Source organism: Pantherophis guttatus, chromosome 2, assembly GCF_059756535.1.
Source record: "Pantherophis guttatus breed Tessera chromosome 2, ASM5975653v1, whole genome shotgun sequence".
In the NCBI taxonomy this organism is placed as follows: Eukaryota; Metazoa; Chordata; class Lepidosauria; order Squamata; family Colubridae; genus Pantherophis; species Pantherophis guttatus.
This window is the reverse complement of record NC_142064.1, coordinates 105,205,176-105,224,536: the sequence shown is the minus strand read 5'-3', so window position 1 is coordinate 105,224,536 and position 19,361 is coordinate 105,205,176. Positions and strand designations below refer to the sequence as shown.

The 19,361-nt window shown below is 39.3% G+C and overlaps 2 protein-coding genes across 3 annotated transcripts in view; both read right to left on the bottom strand.

Annotated features, from left to right (window-relative positions):
• POLQ (DNA polymerase theta) overlaps positions 1-14,927 on the bottom strand; it is a 65,411-nt gene extending 50,484 nt beyond the window's left edge. The window contains exons 1-8 of the mRNA XM_034411123.3: positions 14,522-14,927; positions 12,352-12,534; positions 11,024-11,154; positions 9,910-10,066; positions 7,571-7,679; positions 4,938-5,154; positions 3,233-3,374; positions 3,008-3,154 (exon numbers count right to left, since the gene is read on the bottom strand). Of these exons, the coding sequence (XP_034267014.2) occupies positions 3,008-3,154; positions 3,233-3,374; positions 4,938-5,154; positions 7,571-7,679; positions 9,910-10,066; positions 11,024-11,154; positions 12,352-12,534; positions 14,522-14,801 (1,366 nt within the window). The 5' untranslated portion in view covers positions 14,802-14,927. The remainder of the gene's footprint in view (positions 1-3,007; positions 3,155-3,232; positions 3,375-4,937; positions 5,155-7,570; positions 7,680-9,909; positions 10,067-11,023; positions 11,155-12,351; positions 12,535-14,521) is intronic.
• Positions 14,928-17,433: 2,506 nt separating this feature from the next.
• LOC117661876 (tumor necrosis factor receptor superfamily member 1A-like) overlaps positions 17,434-19,361 on the bottom strand; it is a 62,778-nt gene continuing 60,850 nt past the window's right edge. Inside the window, exon 10 of one of the 2 annotated variants that reach the window (XM_034411122.3) lies at positions 17,434-18,429. In XM_034411122.3, coding sequence (XP_034267013.1) covers positions 18,164-18,429 — 266 coding nt within the window. In that variant the 3' untranslated portion in view covers positions 17,434-18,163. The remainder of the gene's footprint in view (positions 18,430-19,361) is intronic. The other variant, XM_087888360.1, reaches the window with a different exon arrangement.

The window sequence follows — 19,361 nt, the reverse complement described above, 5'->3', positions numbered from 1 at the left end:
AGAGAGATGAAGTGCTGGAAAAGACGTCTGGAGAGCGATTGGAGGGCCAGCCGCTCCGAATCTGACCGAACACTGATGAGGTCTCATATTAAGATCTACCTAGTGGCGATAAAAGCGGCAAAATCTAATTATTTTTCCGCTCCTCTAGGGTCTGCAGAGAACCGCTCAGTAGCCCTGTTTAGGGTGACCTGCTCCCTCCTGCATCTGGGAGCGCGGGAAGACCCCTTGCATGGCAGGGCTGAGGATTTTGTACAATTCTTGCATGACAAAGTCACTCAGATTCGGGAAGGCCTGGACTCTGATTGGGTAGATTCGGATGGGGTGACGGAGGTGGGTCTTGAGAATGTTATCTGGGAGGGGTTTGATCTTGTGACTCCTGAGGACGTGGACAGGATTCTGGGTAGGCTTAGCGCTGCCACGTTTATTGGACCCGTGTCCCTCCTGGTTGGTGCTGGCCTCCTGGGCAGTTACACGAGGCTGGCTCCAGGGGATTATTAATGCTTCTTTGAGTGAGGGTTTCTTCCCTCCCTCTCTGAAAGAGGCGGTGGTGAAGCCCCTCCTCAAGAAGCCTTCCCTGGACCCGGCTGTATTAGCGAACTATCGTCCAGTCTCCAACCTTCGCTTTGTTGCGAAGGTTATTGAGAGTGTGGTGGCGCGACAACTTCCCCAGTACCTGGATGAAGCTGACTATCTAGATCCGTTCCAGTCGGGCTTCAGGCCGGGGTACAGCACAGAAACGGCATTGGTCGCATTGGTTTATGATCTCTGGAGGGCTCGGGACAGGGGTTGTTCCTCTGTCCTGGTCCTATTAGACCTTTCAGCGGCTTTTAATACCATCGACCATGGTATCATGCTGCGACGATTGGAGGGGTTGGGAGTGGGGGGCACCGTGTTGCGGTGGTTCTCCTCCTTCCTCTCCGACCGTACACAGTTTGTGTTGGCAGGGGGACAGAGTTCGATCTTGAGGCGCCTTGTTTGTGGGGTGCCGCAAGGGTCAGTCCTCTCGCCCCTTCTGTTCAACATTTATGTGAAGCCGCTGGGCGAGATCATCCATGGTTTCGGGGTGAAGTTCCACCAGTACACTGACGACACTCAGCTGTATATCTCCACCCCGGACCATCCCAATGATGCCCTTGACATGATGTCCCGGTGCCTGGAGGCCGTGCGGATCTGGATGGGGAGGAACAGGCTTAGACTCAACCCTTCCAAGACTGAGTGGCTGTGGTTCCTGGCGTCCCAGTATAGTCAGCTGATTCCATCGCTGACTATTGGGGGCGAGATCTTGGCCCCCTCAGAGAGGGCTCGCAACTTGGGTGTTCTCCTGGATGCACGGCTGTCTTTGGAAGATCATATGACGGCCGTGGCCAGGGGAGCTTTTTATCAGGCTCGCCTGATACGCCAGTTGCGTCCCTTTCTGGACCGGGATGCCCTGCGCACGGTCACTCATGCCCTCGTCATGTCACGTCTAGACTACTGTAATGCTCTCTACATGGAGCTCCCCTTGAAGAGCACTCAGAGGCTCCAACTGGTCCAGAATGCGGCCGCGCAGGTGATTATGTGGGCGACTTGGCGCACCCATGTAACACCTCTCCTGCACGAGATGCACCGGCTCCGGGTGGTCTTCCGGGTGCGATTCAAGGTGTTGATTACCACCTTTAAAGCGCTCCATGGCTTATATGGAGTATAAGCCATGGAGCGCTCCAGGGTATATATGAGACTGCCTTCTGCCACTGACAGCCTCCCACCGGCCAATACGCTCCCACAGAGAGGGGCTCCTCAGGGTGCTGTCGGCCAAACAATGCCGACTGGCGACACCCAGGGGGAGAGCCTTCTCTGTGGGGGCACCAGCCCTCTGGAATGAGCTGCCCCTAGAGGTTCGTATGATCCCCGACCTGTGTACCTTTCGCCACGCCCTGAAGACCCTTTTGTTCCAACAAGCCGGGCTGGCCTAATATGAATTTTATAATGGGTGTATGTTAGTTTTTTAATTTTGTGGGCCAAGTTTTTATATATTTGGTTTTAAATTGTTTTTAAATTTTGTAAATCTATATGTGTTTTAATATGGCTGTACACCGCCCTGAGTCCTTCGGGAGAAGGGCGGTATAGAAGTCCAATAAATCTAATCTAATCTAATCTTGTAAAGACCAGGTGGCATTAAAACAAAAGTCACCAGTGTTTATACTTTTATTAGTTCTTCTGGTTAATTTAATACAGATCCTCTTAATAGTGCTACCAAGTTCATTTCCTTGGATTTCTCTTCAACAGAGAGCCCTGGTAGCGCAGCAGACTAAAGCACTGCTATTAACTTCAGCTGCCTGCAATTACTGCAAATTCAAATCTCACCAGGCTCAAGGTTGACTCAGCCTTCCATCCTTTCTAAGGTAGGTAAAATGAGGACCCAGATTGTGGGGGCAATAAGATGACTTTGTATAAAATATACAAAAGTATGAAGGCTATTGCTTAACGCATTGTAAGTTGTAAGCCGCCCTGAGTCTCCAGAGAAGGGCAGCATATAAATTAAATTTTAAAAAAATGAATTATTTTTAACATGCAAGGCAATTCTTCCTCAATTTCCGTTACTTCTGTGGTATTTGAATAAATGTATTCCTTCAATTGTTCTATTCTACAGTAATCATAAGAAGCTTCTAATTATGTTCATCTTATTTTATTTCCATATTTTATTATTTATTATTAAAATTATATATTATATCTTATTATTTTATTATATAGACCACAATAGCCACAATCTGTAAACTTTTTTTCCTATATTAATTTAGTGGCTTCATAATTTCAGCATAATTACTACCTCATTTCCTTCTATCTGAACAGGAGTTTATCTGAAATTTTTTACACCTAGTTTTATTTCCATCATCACCAATTTAAGGCCTACAGATCAAACTCAATGTGTTTAAGACATATTCTTTTCCATCTTTACTTGGTCACAACCATGCTTGAAATTTCACTCTATCTATGCACATATTGAGAAGTATGATAACAAAAAGTGTACCTGCATGGTGAAAAGCAACTCCCCATTTGATGGTCCGGTGAAGCACACTGTCCAAGCCAGAAGACGACCGCTTTAATTGAATCAACAACTTTTCTATCCCTTCCTGGCACAGTATAACTGGTGAAAGGGTTGACATCTTTTGAAGATCTTTAGAAAGGAAAAGAGCCTTAAAGTCTTATGGATTCTCTCCAAATCCCTTCTCTTCTTCAATCCCTCTTGACTTACTCTTTTGTTGAATACTGCAGAATTCTCTGGCAACGATGTCTGCTAATTTCTCACACCAATTCTTTGTTGGGCAAAATACAAGAACTGAATGGCCATCCTGAACTGTCTCATAACACAGAGTCACCACGTGGTCCTCATCTCCCTAATTGTAGAAAGTGACAAGTACATATTAGGGCTATGGAAATAAAATGAAAGGTTTAAATATAAAATTCTTCAAGACGCAAAAGAAAGAGGATTGCCTGCGTTGTATTTGTAAATTGTATTTCGCAGCCTGATATTTGAGTAGAGGGTGCTGTTGAGAAGTAAAAGAATATTATAATTAGAAGAACACAATCTGAGATTTGGGTGGTTTTGCTTTTAAATGTACAAGAAAGCTAAAGTAAATGTAGACTTTAAAAATCACGCTAGGAATGCCCTTCTAAGAATATGGCATAGATATAAACCCAGGCTGTGTCCAAAAATGTTTTTATAGATTTCAGCACAAGAAGCATTTTATAGAAAAGAAACAGTGAGCAAAGACAAATGGTTAATATATCAAGATTTGCTAGTACAGGACTATGCAGAACTTAAGATGAAGTCAAAGAACAGTTCACTACAGCAGGAGTTAGTTGTCAATGGTTTTCATATATATAAAATTTACCATACATGTGGGACTTGTGAAAAAGTTAGATAGATAGATAGATTATATATAGATAGATAGATAGATAGATAGATAGATAGATAGATAGATAGATAGAGTTTACCGAGACACCTGGTCTACCCCAACATGTGGGAGGGGGTATTCTGCTCCCCCCCTTTTTTTTTTTTTTTAATTTGATTTATATGCCGCCCTTCTCCGGAGACTCAGGGCGGCTTACAGTGCGTTAAGCAATAGCCTTCATACTTTTGTATATTTATACAAAGTCAGCTTATTGCCCCCACAAACTGGGTCCTCATTTAACCTACCTTAGAAAGGATGGAAGGCTGAGTCAACCTTGAGCCTTGGAGAGATTCGAACCAGCAGTAAATTGCAGGCAGCTGTGTTAATAACAGGGTGCTTTAAACCACTGTAGTACCAAGTACCTTTTGCCTTTCAGCTCCAACCCAGGAGCCCTCAAGCAGTCACATTCACGACAAACCCGTGCAGGAAGCCCAAGTTCGAATCCAAGTAAGGGTATGGCTAGCTGATGAATGCTAAAAAACTTGAAATAGATCTATACTAGTCTCCCTTTATTTATCAGCAAAAATATAAATTTGGTATAAAATGGTTTGTCGTGAATGCGACGCTTGAGGGCTCCTGGATTGGAGCTGAAAGGCAAAAGGGAGCAGAATGCCCCCTCCCACATGTTGGGGTAGACCAGGTGTCTTGGTAAACACTTAACCTTTCCCCTGGCTCAAGCTGATGAAGGGAGGAGAACTTGTGGCTCAGAAGGTTAATTCAACTGCCTAACATGCAGGAAGCCCAAGTTCGAATCCAAATAAGGGTATGACTAGCTGATGAAAGCTAAAAAGCTTGAAATAGATCTATACTAGTCTCCCTTTATTTCTTTATCAGCAAAAATATAAGGATATATATAAGGATACATAGAATTTTAAAGACAAACATTCAGATGAAACCAGAACTTCTTTTATAATGGTATAGGCATATTAATATCCATAAAATGTTGCCATAATTTTAGATAGAAAAGTGGCATTGTATCAAACTAATTTTTAGTATGGCAATTACCTTAATATTCAGTAGAGGTTGAATTTCTCTCACAACTGCATTTGAAGAGTCATAAATCTTGTTGCCAATTTTTACTTGTTCCAGAAGGGGTACTGGACGGAAGTCTGTATGGTACAATTCTGCATTTAGCCAGGAAGCCAGAAGATCCAAGTTAGGAAGGGTGGCACTCATTCCTATGATTTGTATTTTATTACAAAAAGACTCTTCCATGTTTTGTCTGCAGGAATAAACAAACCTATTTTGAATTTTGAAAACTGATTCCACTTCATAATTATTTATAGAATTAAAATATAAAATTATTTATAGTATTAAATAACATTGATGTGATGGTCATTAGTTTTACAAAATGAACTCTGTGTATACTGTCTATCAACAATTATTACTTCCTACTGACAGGAGTGCATGGATAGTGGAGATGGATTTATATACTGGTATTATCCATTTATATTGCTGCCTATCTTGCAATTACAACACTGGTTGATATACACGGGGTTAAAAAACAAAAACAGCAATTACTAATAAAATAATATTGTCCAAGCAGAAGCCCAACTCAACTGTAAAGAATACAAAATCATACTGACACAATCTCCTAACCTTCAGAACTCATGCCAAGGGAACATCTGGTCTTCAAGGACTTAAGAAATGCTACCAGGGTTATGGCCCTGCAAATCTCAAAGGGCATGGTGTTCCAGAGGGCACACATTATGACAGAGACAGAATGCTTCCTGAGTCCTTCAAAAAGGCATTGGTTAATAGAGAGGGCTGGGAGCAATGCCCAATCTACTGGACATAACGGGAAGAAACTATCATGGAGAGTTGATTCTGAAAACAACTTAACTCCTATCACAAGGAGCTATATGGACAGTATCTTGAAATTCACTTAGAAGCCCAATGAAAACTAATGCAACTTGTGGAGCAGCAATGTAACATGGAAGCAACTGCCTGTACTGCTGTGTTCTGGATAGGTTGTAACTTTTGAGGGATCTTCAAAGATAGCCCTTTGTAGAGTGACCATAGGGTGCAAAACTTGAAGTCTTAAACTTCTCCCAAAAACTATCTACTAGCCTACTTAGTAATTTAGCAGTTTCCTTTGCCATTACACAACTTCCACAGTACAACTCTTTTGGCATCTTCTCCCTAACCCTGCTGTAAGAGAGAACAAAACATTTTTTTTAGCAAGGCTGTATTAGAGGGATATTTCCCCCGCCACAGGTCCTCATTGTGGTGCAGAGGTTTCCTAGGAGGGATTTGCAAAGAACACTAGGATTGTATGCTAACAGCTAAAGCAAGCAGCCTTCTATAACGGGCAGCAATGATACAGAAAGATGTTGGAAGCAGAAGATCATTTTCATGACAATGGCAAAGTCATTTCATACTGCTTGGGAGAAGGCAGTGGTACTACACTTCTAGTTTACCAAGAAAAATACTTGAGTAGATAAGATAAAGCAATTAAGAATATAGAGTTGGATGATAAACTCTTCAGATTAGATGGCACTCAACATGCTATTGAGGAAGAAGTAAGGTTGGAGTACTAATGATGTTATGAGGTAGCTAGATTAAAGCCCTTCAGTTGCTGATGTTGCCATGCAAGAAAAGAAAATCTGAAGCTGCAAAGATAGAACTAAAGTGGGAACATGGAACATATTGTAAGAAGCATAAAAAAGATGGAAAGGCTCGATATGGTGAAAACTGAAAAAAAAATATTGACTTTTTAAGTAACAGCAAAAGACTAGAATTGGTCTTTTGCTGTTGAATTGAAAAGACTAGAATTGGACATTTTCAGTCAATCATAGTTTATTACTCAAGACACAAAAAACAAAGAATGGTGTAGACAAATATGCAAGAAAGATGTGTTGTTTATGGTTGAGGACTACAATGTCAAACTTAGAAACAGCAAGGAAGAAAGTGTAATTGGACTGCATAGCCTAGAAAACTGAAATGAAGCAGGAGGATGACTTATCAGTTTCTGTCAATCTCTTTATTTCTAATAGTCTTCAAAGCAACCAAAGGAACATGAACATAACCAGACAAAATACACAAAAATCAAACTGGCTATATTATTGGTAAAAGGAGGTAAAAGATCTCAGTTAAAACAGGAAAGTGGGTTTTGATTATGGTCACTACATGAAGACTACCTATATACAGTTTTTTATCATTGGCCTCAGCAGGTGTTACTACCTGGCTAATCTCACAAACTAAACAGAATTGCCTAATTAAGACTGGGTGGAACATCACCAGATTATATCAGGGTGTAGATATAAATAAAAAGAAAAGTGGATTGTAATTTATTGAATACTTATTTATATAAAGTGAAGAGGCATTCTAAGTGAGAGTCAAACAATCCTTCAAATAATAAACAACAAAATATATTAGGGACAATTCCTCTTAAACAAATATATATACTTAACAGCTTTCCCAGAATCCAAGTTAAACACATTAAGAGTATATCTAAGCAATGATGCATCCATGATTTAGATATTCATTCCAAAATAAGTCTAATTAGAAGTGATCATTAAAAAGTGTTTATGGCTGCTAAGCAAATTATTTAACATTTTAACAAAATTCTTAACCCCAGATAGGTTTGTTTTAAAAGATCAAACAGTAAAGAAATCATGATTTTTCATGCTACCTACTTGTTCTTTATTCTTTTAGTCAAAAAACAAATCTTTGCCAGCAGAAGTTCTAATAAATATCCTCTTTGAGAATCTCCTAACATGTGCAATTCATCCACAACAACTATTCCTATAAAAAGGGATGTAGAGATGGGAGAATGGAATATGCGTATTTTAATTAGTCTCTATACCACTCTTTGTCAAAGTAGATTCCAAAACAGCATCAATTATAAAAGGAAAAATAAACTATCAATTACCTTAAAACAAACTGTATGTACTGTATTCACTACAAAGTCACATTTTTCCCTTAAATAAGGAGAAATACTTGGATTGCGTTCACCAAATGGAAAATACTATTGTAAACAATAATGTAAGCATTACATTATTGTAAACAAGGGTAGCAAGTAAGATGCAAATAATGCAAGTAGCTGACAGAAAACACCTTCAGTTCTTTCCATCCTACTGAAAATGAAGATTCTCATGTTTTAAAATGCACCCTCTAAAAAAGCTAGAAGTTGCTTAGAAGCATGGGAAGCATATTCCATGCGTAGGAACCATTCATATGCATGGAAAGTAAAAAGATGGAATGGCACTAGCAAATTACATTCTATTTCCTCCTTCAATGATTATGCTGTGGTCTATGGCAGAATTTCATGAAAAATAGACTAGAATTCACAAGACATCTTTAAAAAATCATATTTTCATGTGAAAAATGAACTACTTTCCATTTTAAATTTTTGACTTTTTCAAGATAAACATCGAGTCTTTGCTTCAATAATATTGGTAAAGGTATCATGCACAATATACTATATTTTTTACACTGTAAGATGCATTCCCCCGCTCCCCCCCCAAAAAGTGGCAGGAAATGTCTGTGCTTCTTATGGAGCGAATATTGCCTATCCCTACTGCTCACCGCCGCCTATCGGGGGTTGGATCAGCCTCCAGGAATACCGCCAATCAATTGTTCCAGGCAGCTGGGATCACTGACGCCTATTGCCACCTGTTGCCACCATCGTTGAATGGCAGTGGCGGCAACAGGAGGCAATAGGCAGCAGGGATCCCCGACACCTGGAACAGCTGATCAGAGGTATTCCAGGAGGCTGATCCAACCACCGATAGGCAGCGGCGAGCATCAGTGATAGCCAAGGAACGCTGGCAAAGGCTCCAGCATTCCCCGGTGCAGTCAGCAGACACAAGAGGAGGCAGCAATAGTGACATTTCTGGTCGGCCAACCCGCTGATTGGTGGGGCTATGGGAGGCCAGGATCCAGCTGTCACTCAGCTGACCAATGGTGGGAGCAATGGAACAGAGCCCTGACGAGCCACGTGCTGGGGCTGGGAGGCAGATTTTATGTTTTCCTGTTTTCCTCACCAAAAGCTAGGTGCATCTTATGGTCTGGAGCGTCTTATAGTGCAAAAAATACAGTACATTTTGTAGTCCATTGTGCAATTTAAATAAATATAAATACACATTTCTCAAGTGGAAAAAGTAAATAATGACTAAAAACAACCACCCTACAATGGAAAGTTCTGGAATGACCAAGACAAACTCCAGCTCTTAATCCCATTAAGATATTGCAGGGTAATTTGAAATGGACTGTGGCTGTAAGAAATCCTTTTTTAATGTTGCACAGGTGAAAAAATTCTGAAGCAGTAGGAACAAATTTCTCCCAGTTGACATCAGGAACTGTTAGACAATTATAAGAATTTTTTTGAAGATTTTTTTTATGACAAAGGGGACAATGCGAGATATAAGATCCAAGGGGGTACTTACTTTTTCCACAGAGGAAATGATATATGGTTTTTTTTCTTGAAAATATGATTGGAAAGTGAAAAATTGACTTTACTTGTTCAGTTGCATCATCTTTATCTTTATAGTTTGAATGAAGATAAAATATTGATATGTCCACATGTTAAAAAAATATTTACATGGAACATTCTTGCTTTTTCACATTCCTGTACAGAGAGCAGGCATGCACAGGTTATTCCAAATCATTTTCTTATTCCAAATCATTTTCAGAAAAAAGTTTTAATTTTCTCTCCTTCCCAATCTAGCTATCCCTTATTTATACTTCTACAATATTCTTTTTCATATTTTTGTCTTTGCTAGAGGGTATGGGATGTATGTGAATATATGTGTTGTCTGTTTGCGAGGGAAAAACTGGCTTGTGTGTGTGCGCGTAAAAAATAGAAACGTCAAAGATATAACATATATATTTAGTGTATAATTTTTTAAAGCCAAATCTTTTGATTGTAAACAAAATGTGTTACAGAAATGGTTATCATGCAGAAAAAAGGATGTACCCAAGTAAACAATTTGTTTCTCATTATTTCTCTTTAAATTAATATTTGTCAACTTACCCAGAAAGTCAAGAGTTTTCTCATCTATGAGTCTATTGACCAGACCGTTGGCTCTCTCAATAGTACAGACTGCAACATCCAGTGCAGAAAAAGGGACTGAAGGAGAAACACTGCCTATATAACCTTCCACTTGCACACCCTCTTCTTGGAACATAGCCTATTTTTCAGAAAGAAGCATATACATACAGGTAGTGTTCAAAACCAGCCCTACATTTCATTCTAAAATTATTTACAACCTATAAATAGAATGTTAAGATGGGGTTGTTTCAATGTTGATACTTATAAACTGCCCATTCTTTGGCAAGTAAATAGACAATAAATCTCATTAAATAATTACTTTCCTTAACTCTCAAATGAGAATATATGTGACCTACCGTATTTTTCAGAGTATAAAATGGACCTTTCCCCCCCAAAAAAGAGGGTGAAAATCTGGGTGTTTTATACTCCGAATGTAGCGCCCCCCCCCCCCCCAGCTTCTCAAACGGAGGTTTCAGAGGCTGGAAAAAATATCAGAAACGAAGCTTCAGAAAAGAAGCCCCCACACAGAGCTTCAGAGGTTTTTTTTCTGAAGCTCTGTTTCGGAGGCTTTCAGAGGCAGGAAAAAGAGTTTTTTCTGAAACAGAGTTTCAGAAGTTTCAAGGAACCAAGGAACCTGTTGCTAAAATTCACCTCTGGGAACAGCTGATTGAGGGTATTCCAGGAGGCTGATCCACCTGCCAATCAGCTTTTTTCTTATTTTCCTTCTCAAAAACTAAGGTGTGTCTTATACTCCGAAAAATACGGTATGTTGCTTCAAGATCACTTTATTTTATTTATTTTATTTTATTTATTTGATTTGTATACCGCCCTACTCCCGAAGGACTCAGAGCGGTGAACAGCCAACAATAAAATACATAAATACACAAAATTTAAAAACCCGATAAAATCAAATTAAACTTTTTGGCCCAGACAAATTAAAATACCCCAATAATTTAAAAACAGATTAAAATTTACATATTTTAAAAAGGGAAGAGATGATGTCACAACATCAAGATCATTGCCCCATTCCAGTTTTTAAGAACAACATGCAATCCATAGCAACTAAGCAAATTCTCACTGCAATTTTAAACCACACCTGTAAGTAATATTTCTTCTCTTTTGCCACAGAGATAAAAGGGAGAATGAACAATGCTTTCTTCCGTGTTTCTAAAACTCTCTTCAATATGAGTAATTCAGCAACAAGTGTTTTCCCCGCACTGGTAGGAGCTGAAAGCCATTGGAAAAAAGGCATCAATTTACATAAAAAGATTCACAGCTAAGACTTTTTTTTTCATTCAAGAACTTCTAAAATTATAGACTGTTCACAGAAAAACAAAAACTTGTGATTTATATAATGATGGTTTCATTAAAGACTATAGCAGATTAACCTGTATGGGAAATTGATATAGGGATCCGGAATATAATTTCACTTAGATATACCGTTTCCCACAAAATATGATATCCCTTGATAATAAGCCCAATTGGGCTTTTGAGCGCATGGCAATAAGGCCAAGCGCTTATTTCAGGGTTCAAAAAAATGTAAGACAGGGTTTTATTTTCAGGGAAACATGGTACTAAGTCCTTCTTTTCTTTGAACAAAGACGCTTTCAAGATTATATTATTATAGTATCATAGCTTCCCAGAGTTGGACAGCAAGTTTGATGAATGAATAAATAAGTCTATGGAGATTCTCAGTCATCCAGGTCATGACTGCCCCAAAGGTGCTTTTTTCCAGGTAATTTGAACTTTGTTTTTTCTTCGTTTTTTGCTTCTCATCCAAAAAGCTTCTTCAGTTCTGACCCAGAACCACAATGATCCAGAACTGAAGAAGCTTCTTGGATGAGAAGTAAAACATCTTCAAGGAAAAACAAAGAATCCAATTCCCTTTGGAAAAAAGCACCTTTGGGAAAATAAATACCACATAACAAGAAATTAGGATTCCAGTAGTTCTTGTGGTATCTGTTTTCTGTTCTCCCTTCGTTGAAGAACTGATATCCCTATGAATATCCATTGGAGCATTTCTCTTTATCTAATACAATATTTTTTTCTACAGCCACTAGCTTGGAAAACATACTTATCAAGCAACAATGTTTTTTATAGAGTATTAACATACATCTTGTCCTCAAACTTTCTGTAAGAGTTATTCAAAAGTTGGAAGAATATTAGTATCGTTTAAGAAATAAATTTTGTTCATGTTTTTCCAACTTTCCCATGCTTAAAATGTAATCCAAATCCATGTCATTTGACATTACCAAAGAAACTGCCATTAAAATTAATTTATAATAGAAACAGAAAGGGGAAGCATACTAAATAGTTCAGTAAAAATAGTCTAAATTGTTCTTCCTTAAATCCTATAATTAAAAAAAAAACTGCAGAAAAAGGGAAAAAAATAACAGTAAATATTTTTATTAACAGCTCTCTTACCTGAGTAGACTAAGTTCCTTCCTTCCAATACTTGATCAACCATCAAGCACTCTGCTTGCCATTGGAACATACGAACTACTCCCAAATCATGATATTTCTCCAGGACTGTTTTGGGAAGCCCCCAGTTTGCTAACAATAGTTTGTCACTATTGTCATCAGGAACATCCACATTTTGACATGGTCCTAAGTGGAAATCCAGCATTACATTAGCACTTTGCTACTGTAGGTAGAACACACAGTATAGGGGATTAACAAATATGAAAAAGTTGTAGTGATTTAAAAACTAATCAATTATAGTTTATAGTTGCAAGATCAATAAGAACTGACTTTTGCTCCTTGGATAGGATAGTCATAAATATCCATAGAAAATAATGGGAGCTGAGAATTACTACAGTATTACATGACAAGGCTTCCTGGTAATCAGTGTGAGTTACTGATATGATAACACAGATAACATTTAATTGTTTTTCACAGAAATTTATGCAATTTTTGAACTATTTAATATGAATAAATATCAGAGGTTTTAGGGGAACAATATTTTTGTTGGTCGCGCAGGAACCAAGTATATAGATTAGATTTGGCATGTTTGTCCACCTATCAAGTCCCTCCCAAGGACCTGGAATAGGCAGATCTTGTTTGGCAGTGTTAAGGGGTATCACAGGATGTAAAGCTCCAAATAAAACTGTCTTTTGCAATTGACTGATGGTGATTTTATCAATGTATTATTATTTGAATTATTGAAACTGTTTGAATGGAGATGCCTTGAGAAAAAAATAATGCCTCCATTTTACAAAATTACAAATGAAAAACAACAGAAAATTGTTAATATGCAAGCAACTAGAAGTAACAACAACCAATATATTATTGGAAACAGCAAAGTCACAAGTAGGCTCACAACACTTTCTGAACAATTTATTTAAAGAGAATTAAAATAAAAGTGCTGGCTTGGTATGAAATTCTTCTAAACTTCATGTGAGAAAGTATGAACTCACTTCCCAAAGTCCTAGGGAAACTCTTCCCTCCATCCAACTGAAAACTCACTAAATTTATAGAAGAGAATCAATTGCTGTTTCTCAGTGCTGAAACAGGACAAAAACGGTAATGTGACTCAAAGTGGGAATGTTGAGACAGACATAATTAAAGCTGCATAATTTAGTTGGCACCCTTCTTTATGATCCTGGTTAATGCTGTTGTGGAAAAAAAATCTTTCTCCAAAGATTCCACTACAGCTGAACTAGCTAGCATCTGTATCTTCTGAGCAACTGCAGTTGCATCAAGGTATGGTATCCTTGTGTGCATTTGTTCTTTTTCTATGTATGCACATGTAAATATGCAATCTCTAACTCACAAGGCACTTCATATACTGTATCCTTTAGTTTTGACAAAAGTGCCTATCCTGAATCTATGATAACCAGTTGTTAGAGGGATGCAAAATAAATCTGACAGATAAATATATCACATAATGCTTTTGTTTATCAACTAATAGAACAAAATGTTTTCCAGAGTATGAATTAGTTCGATAAAGCAGAATTTAGAAATTATTAAAGAGGTTTAAGTACTGTAATTCATTTTGAATTGAGGTGTCTTTTTAGATGCGATAACATAAATACTGCATAAATGATTTTTTAAAATTCAATTTTAAGTCATACAAAGGAGAAACATAGTTAGAGCAGAAATCTTATTTAATGGTTAGAAATTTGCCCATAAATGATAGTTTCAAAGATAAATCTTCTGCCTTATTCAGGAAAATGTGTGATACGATAAGAAAAATAAAATTAATTAATTAAATTTTAAATAAAATTTAACAGCTATCATTTATTGGATTGATTTAAGAATTCCCATGTGTAGAAAACAGTAATAGTTTAGAGCTCTCTTTTAGGCAGCTGATGCTCCAGAACACGTGTCTGCAGTCCCATTCTGCACAATGACCATTTGACATTTTAAGTCAGCAAAAATTGTAACCAAAAAAATCATCTCTGGCTACTGCATGCTTTATTTGCAGCTCAGGCTTAGCATGCATCGCCTGCAATGAAGCCTAACTAATAAACCTTTATTCTAGCCATTATTTTTTCCCAGGCGTTCAGCTCACAAATATATTTCTTATATTTCTCATCCCTTTGAGACTGAACTGAACTGAACCCGCCCGGCTACGGGTTCAAAACTTGCTTGCCTTGCAAGCCGCGAGTCCGGCCTCTGGAGCTCTCTAAACCGGCAGGTGGGGTGAGCACTGGGCCCCTCGTGGCCTCTTCACAGGGGGAAAAGGGGGCCGGGACCGCCTCCAGGAGCCACGGCCTCGGTTCTTCCACGCAGCCCCTCTCCGCCGCCATCCTCCCGCCTAACCGTTCAAACCGCCCGGAAGTGTCGTCCTTTACTGGCGACTCCCCATAAAAGCCTCGCCCAAATACTTCAGGAACGGCGGACACGCATCTCATTCGCAGTTGCGCATCCATAGAGATATCCGAGGGGATCCGGCATTGGATCTAACCCGCGACTTTGTCTCTCCCCTTAAACTTTGCTGCTCACATAAATTCGGATTCAAAAGCGTTGCGGACGCTAGATCGGCCTCCTGCAAACTCTCGTCTCGAGGAGCACTCGCTGAAGAGGCACGGGAAACTTTGCCCAGGCTCCTCAAGAGATGAGAGTTTGCAGGAGGCCGATCTAGCGTCTCCAATGGACAGCAAAGCCAGGGTTAACTCCGGCTGCTTCTCTCTGCTGTAGTGCTTTCTGGACGCGGTTTACCACTCCGAGCCTCAAGCCCCAAGCGCCCCATCATCAGTCCCCCGCAGCAGCTCCCCTCCAGCCGGCAGGTCGAGCCCAGCGCCAGCTCTCGTATGCCAAGCCGAGCCCTTCGTCTATTTCAAGCCATCCCACATCAGGGGGACCCCACCAAGTCCTCACCACCCCTTCTATCCTTCTGCCCCCAGCCAGCCTTTTGGATGAGGTGGAAATACTGGATCTTCAGAGGTTGGGTGGCTACGGCCAGGAAGAAAAGGAAGAAGAGCAGCAGCGGTTCCAGGAGTAGGAGGAAACCTCCTCCTCCTCCTGGAAATATCCTTGAGGTATCTTTTGCCCAACTTTTCCAGACAAAGCCAACTGGCTCTTTCCCTTTCTTTCCCTGTGGCTCTTTCTGGGGGGAAAAAAAGACCCCTTCCTCTTTTTGTACCCAGCTGGCGCTTTCCAAAGCTGGCTTTTCCAGTGTTAGCTGCCCAAATCCCCTTTGATTGTGATTTTTAAAAATTATTATTATTTACATCAGCCGACCCTTTCGGACATCTCAATTTTTCTCATTGATTTCCTCCCCCCAACCATTACTTTCCCAAGTCCTCCATTTGCTTCCAACCTTTTTTTTGCCTGTGCGATTTAAAAACAAAGATTTAGAAACGCCGGGCTTTAAAGACTTCTCTTCGTATTGGATTGATGGATAAATCTCAGGCATGAATATGCCTATGCATTTAAAATGGGAATGAGTAGAAATTTTTAAAAGAAATTTAGCATGAAGTGGGGGGACTGAGATTTGTTAGCTTTGCTTTCTTTGCTGCATTTCCTTGATTATGTTGTGCAAAAAATAATAATGGTGCACTGCTTAAGATTCTACGTTGATGCTGATTAAATTTAAAATAGGACAGTTATGAACAGTGTACTGTAATGTAGGGAAGAAATGATAAAATGGAAAAAAGCTGTAGTGCTTCCTGTATGCGGTTTACTGCTCTGAGCCCCAAGTGGCAGGAGACAAGGACTGCCTTGGTGCCACCAGCTGGCGCAAATATACCGCAGCAAAGGCGGAATGCTGATATCACGCAAATGCAAGTAGCGCTTCGCTCCCGCACCTTCCAGCCATCGCCACTGCTGCTTCAGCCCGCTTGGGTCGCCCCCTTCCCTTCTGCAACAGCACCATTATCTTGTTCCGGCCAGCAAGTGCTGCACTCCTTTTTGCATGTTGCACCACCTGCAAAGTTGTACATTGCATGTGCCACCCCCTATGATGGAGATTTCCAGCCCCACCATGGGCCGGTCCCATATTCCAGAGCTGTGGTAGTCACAGAATTGGCCCTTTAGTCATCCCGGAGCAGCTCCAGGATGACTAAAGGGCCAGTCCTGTGACTACCACAGCTCTGGAAAATGGGACTGACTTTACCACCAATGTCAGCAAGCCACCGTCAGTCTGCCCGTCTTCTTCATTTTCCTTCACTCAGATTGACCAAGCTTCTTGAGAGAAGGAACACAAAAGAGGTTTCCAGAAGCAAACAGGTTGGCCCGAAAGGTGGCTGAGCCTCCCCCCCCAGTGGTCCACAGGATTTAAAATTATTGGTCCCTGAGGTCCAAAAGGTTGGAGACCCCTGCTCTAGTTTCCCTGTAGGTCTTTCACTGTCAGAAGAGAAGTGTTTCTATCTGTAATAGCCACCAACTTGCAAGGCTTTCACCATGCCTTTCAGCTGTGTGTTCTGGGAAAGAAGTGACAGTTCCTCAATGGTAATACAGATAAAAATAGGGCACCTCTTTGAAATTTCACTGGGATTCCAGGCCCTCTCCTTCAAGGTGCTCAGGTTCTCTAAGGTGTTTTCATATTCTTCAGGGGAATCCTTTGAATGACAAGAATTCCCCTGTGGCCACTCAAAGAAGTTAAAAAGAGATTCAGAACTGCTATTTCCATGGAATCAATTGACTTTAGAATAGAGAGGACTAATCAGATTTGAGGCATTATAAAGTGTATTAACACTTAGTGTGATCTTGATTCTATATCTCTGTTAATGCAGCCTAGGAGTTCATTGGCTTTTTTGGCAGCTGCAGCCCACTGCTGACTCATATTTAAGTGATTGTCCACTAGGACTCCCAAGATTTTTATTATATATTATATATTTATATTTAATATATTTATAATACATAACGCTCTGTCTCTCTCTCTCTCTCGTGGATTTAATACTAATTGTATATGCTGATTTGTAAAGTGTCTCCAGTCTGAAAAATCCTAGATACCAATCCTAGATATGGGGTATTGTGTACCCTATAGTTAGCTTTCCTAATGAAAACAGTGTGCATGCAGTTATTCAAGATAAGCAAGCTTAAGAAACAGGCACAGCAGAATTCCAGGAATGTTCTTTATTGTTGTAGGGAAGAAAAGCAAAATCTTGAAACTTGCCAGAGTTTCTCTCTAACCCATTTTACATGATCCAAAATCAAGGTAGTGTTCTTTCATGTTTCTTTCTTATTCTTTCCTCTTCCTTAAAATTGAATAATCTTTTCTGAAAGTTCCCCCCACCCCCAATATATTCCTTCCTTCCCTGTTTAAGATTTATATTAAGATCTATAATATAAAGATCTATATTCTTTCATAAGTATACTGGGTACATGAAATATATACAGTAAGTAGTACACAAAAGTAATGATGTGCATTAAAAAACAAAACAAACATGAGTTTTGCTTTATGGTGGATGAATACTTAATAGGTAACTGTTATATTACAAAGTGTCATTTAAACTACAAAGCATCTGATGAAATTGCCTACATTTTCCCTGTGGTATATACAAAAGAACTTTAAAAAAATAGAAGGCTAACAAAGGAACTGGTCCAAATACATCTCTGGGAAAAAGACCAGGACAACATGATAGAGATCTTTCGCTCTCTCTTTCATGTGCACACACATGTAGACACACACACACACACCTTAATTTATTAAAACTGTATTCCATATGTTAAGAGATGCACAGTATATTTTAAAAATTCTATTTATGTTACAAAGGGAAAACAAACTTGAAGATACAGTAACTGCCTCTGTGAGTTCTCTTTAGAAAGGAAGCAAATAATACAATGTCTCTCACTGTTTGGCCAGTGCTTCCTGAATATCCTCAATACATCCACTTAGGTCCATTTTACTGAGAACCTGACTGATGCGCTCCATAGTAGCGTCATGGTTTGCCAATAGTCTCCATTCTTTTAGTGTCTCATATTGCGCATCCCGCCTATGCTGATGGTCCAAAAAAATCCTGTCAATTGTATTTTCACTCAGTCCCAGGTACCTCATAAATTCCTTCCATCGTAACACTGGTACAGCATTCATCACAGCATATAAAACCACAGGACCTGGGGTGGGGGGAAACATACAGTTGAAAAAATGCATCTAACATTTTTATTCTTTCTTCAGTACCAGATTCTCTATGGTAAAGTTTTAGGTATATATAAGTATATTAGAAATAGAAGGCAACAACTTGAGCTCCCATATATTTATCTGAATAGGACAATTATGCAATAAAAACTTAAGGTGGAAAGATTAAATCCATTCCATTGACATTTTAACAACCCCCTCCCCACATTAATTATCTATACAGTATTCAGTATTTCTACCCAGATAAGTAATTCCAGGGGTGTCAAACTCACAGCCTGTGGGCCAGATGCGTCACACACTGGCCACACCCACCCGTTTTAGCAAAGGCAAAAAAAGTCATGATACATCACGTGATGACATGATGATGCAAGTTTGACACCCTGAGTTATTCTATAGCCATTAGCAAAACTATCTATTAGAAAAAATATTATTAATTTTAAAATGTCCACTATATTTGTCTGTTGTAGGATTCCTCAAGATCTAGATTCTGACAGTTTTTTAGCAATTTTTACTTTTAAATACCATTCATTCAAGAAATAAATAGTACTTGCATAAATGTGTTCAACATAACCAGATGAGATTTCTTTTCATAGCTGCAAAATTACTATCACAAAATATTGAAAAACTAAAGTTCTTCATCATTCCTCTCATTGTGTTAGACACATTTATCCATGTGCTTAAAATGAATAAAAAGGAATTTCAAAGAGGAGCTTGAAACATAAATTGGGGCAGTGGATTTTAGCTGCTTATTATACATAAGGAATGTGTCAGGGAATTACACAGCCGGTGTCCAAATGGAATCAGAGATGCTGACTTGAACCAGTTATATATAAATAAATATATTCACAATAAATAAGATAGGCAAACAGGAGCAGGAACATCATCAGGAAAATCACAGAGAGCACACAGA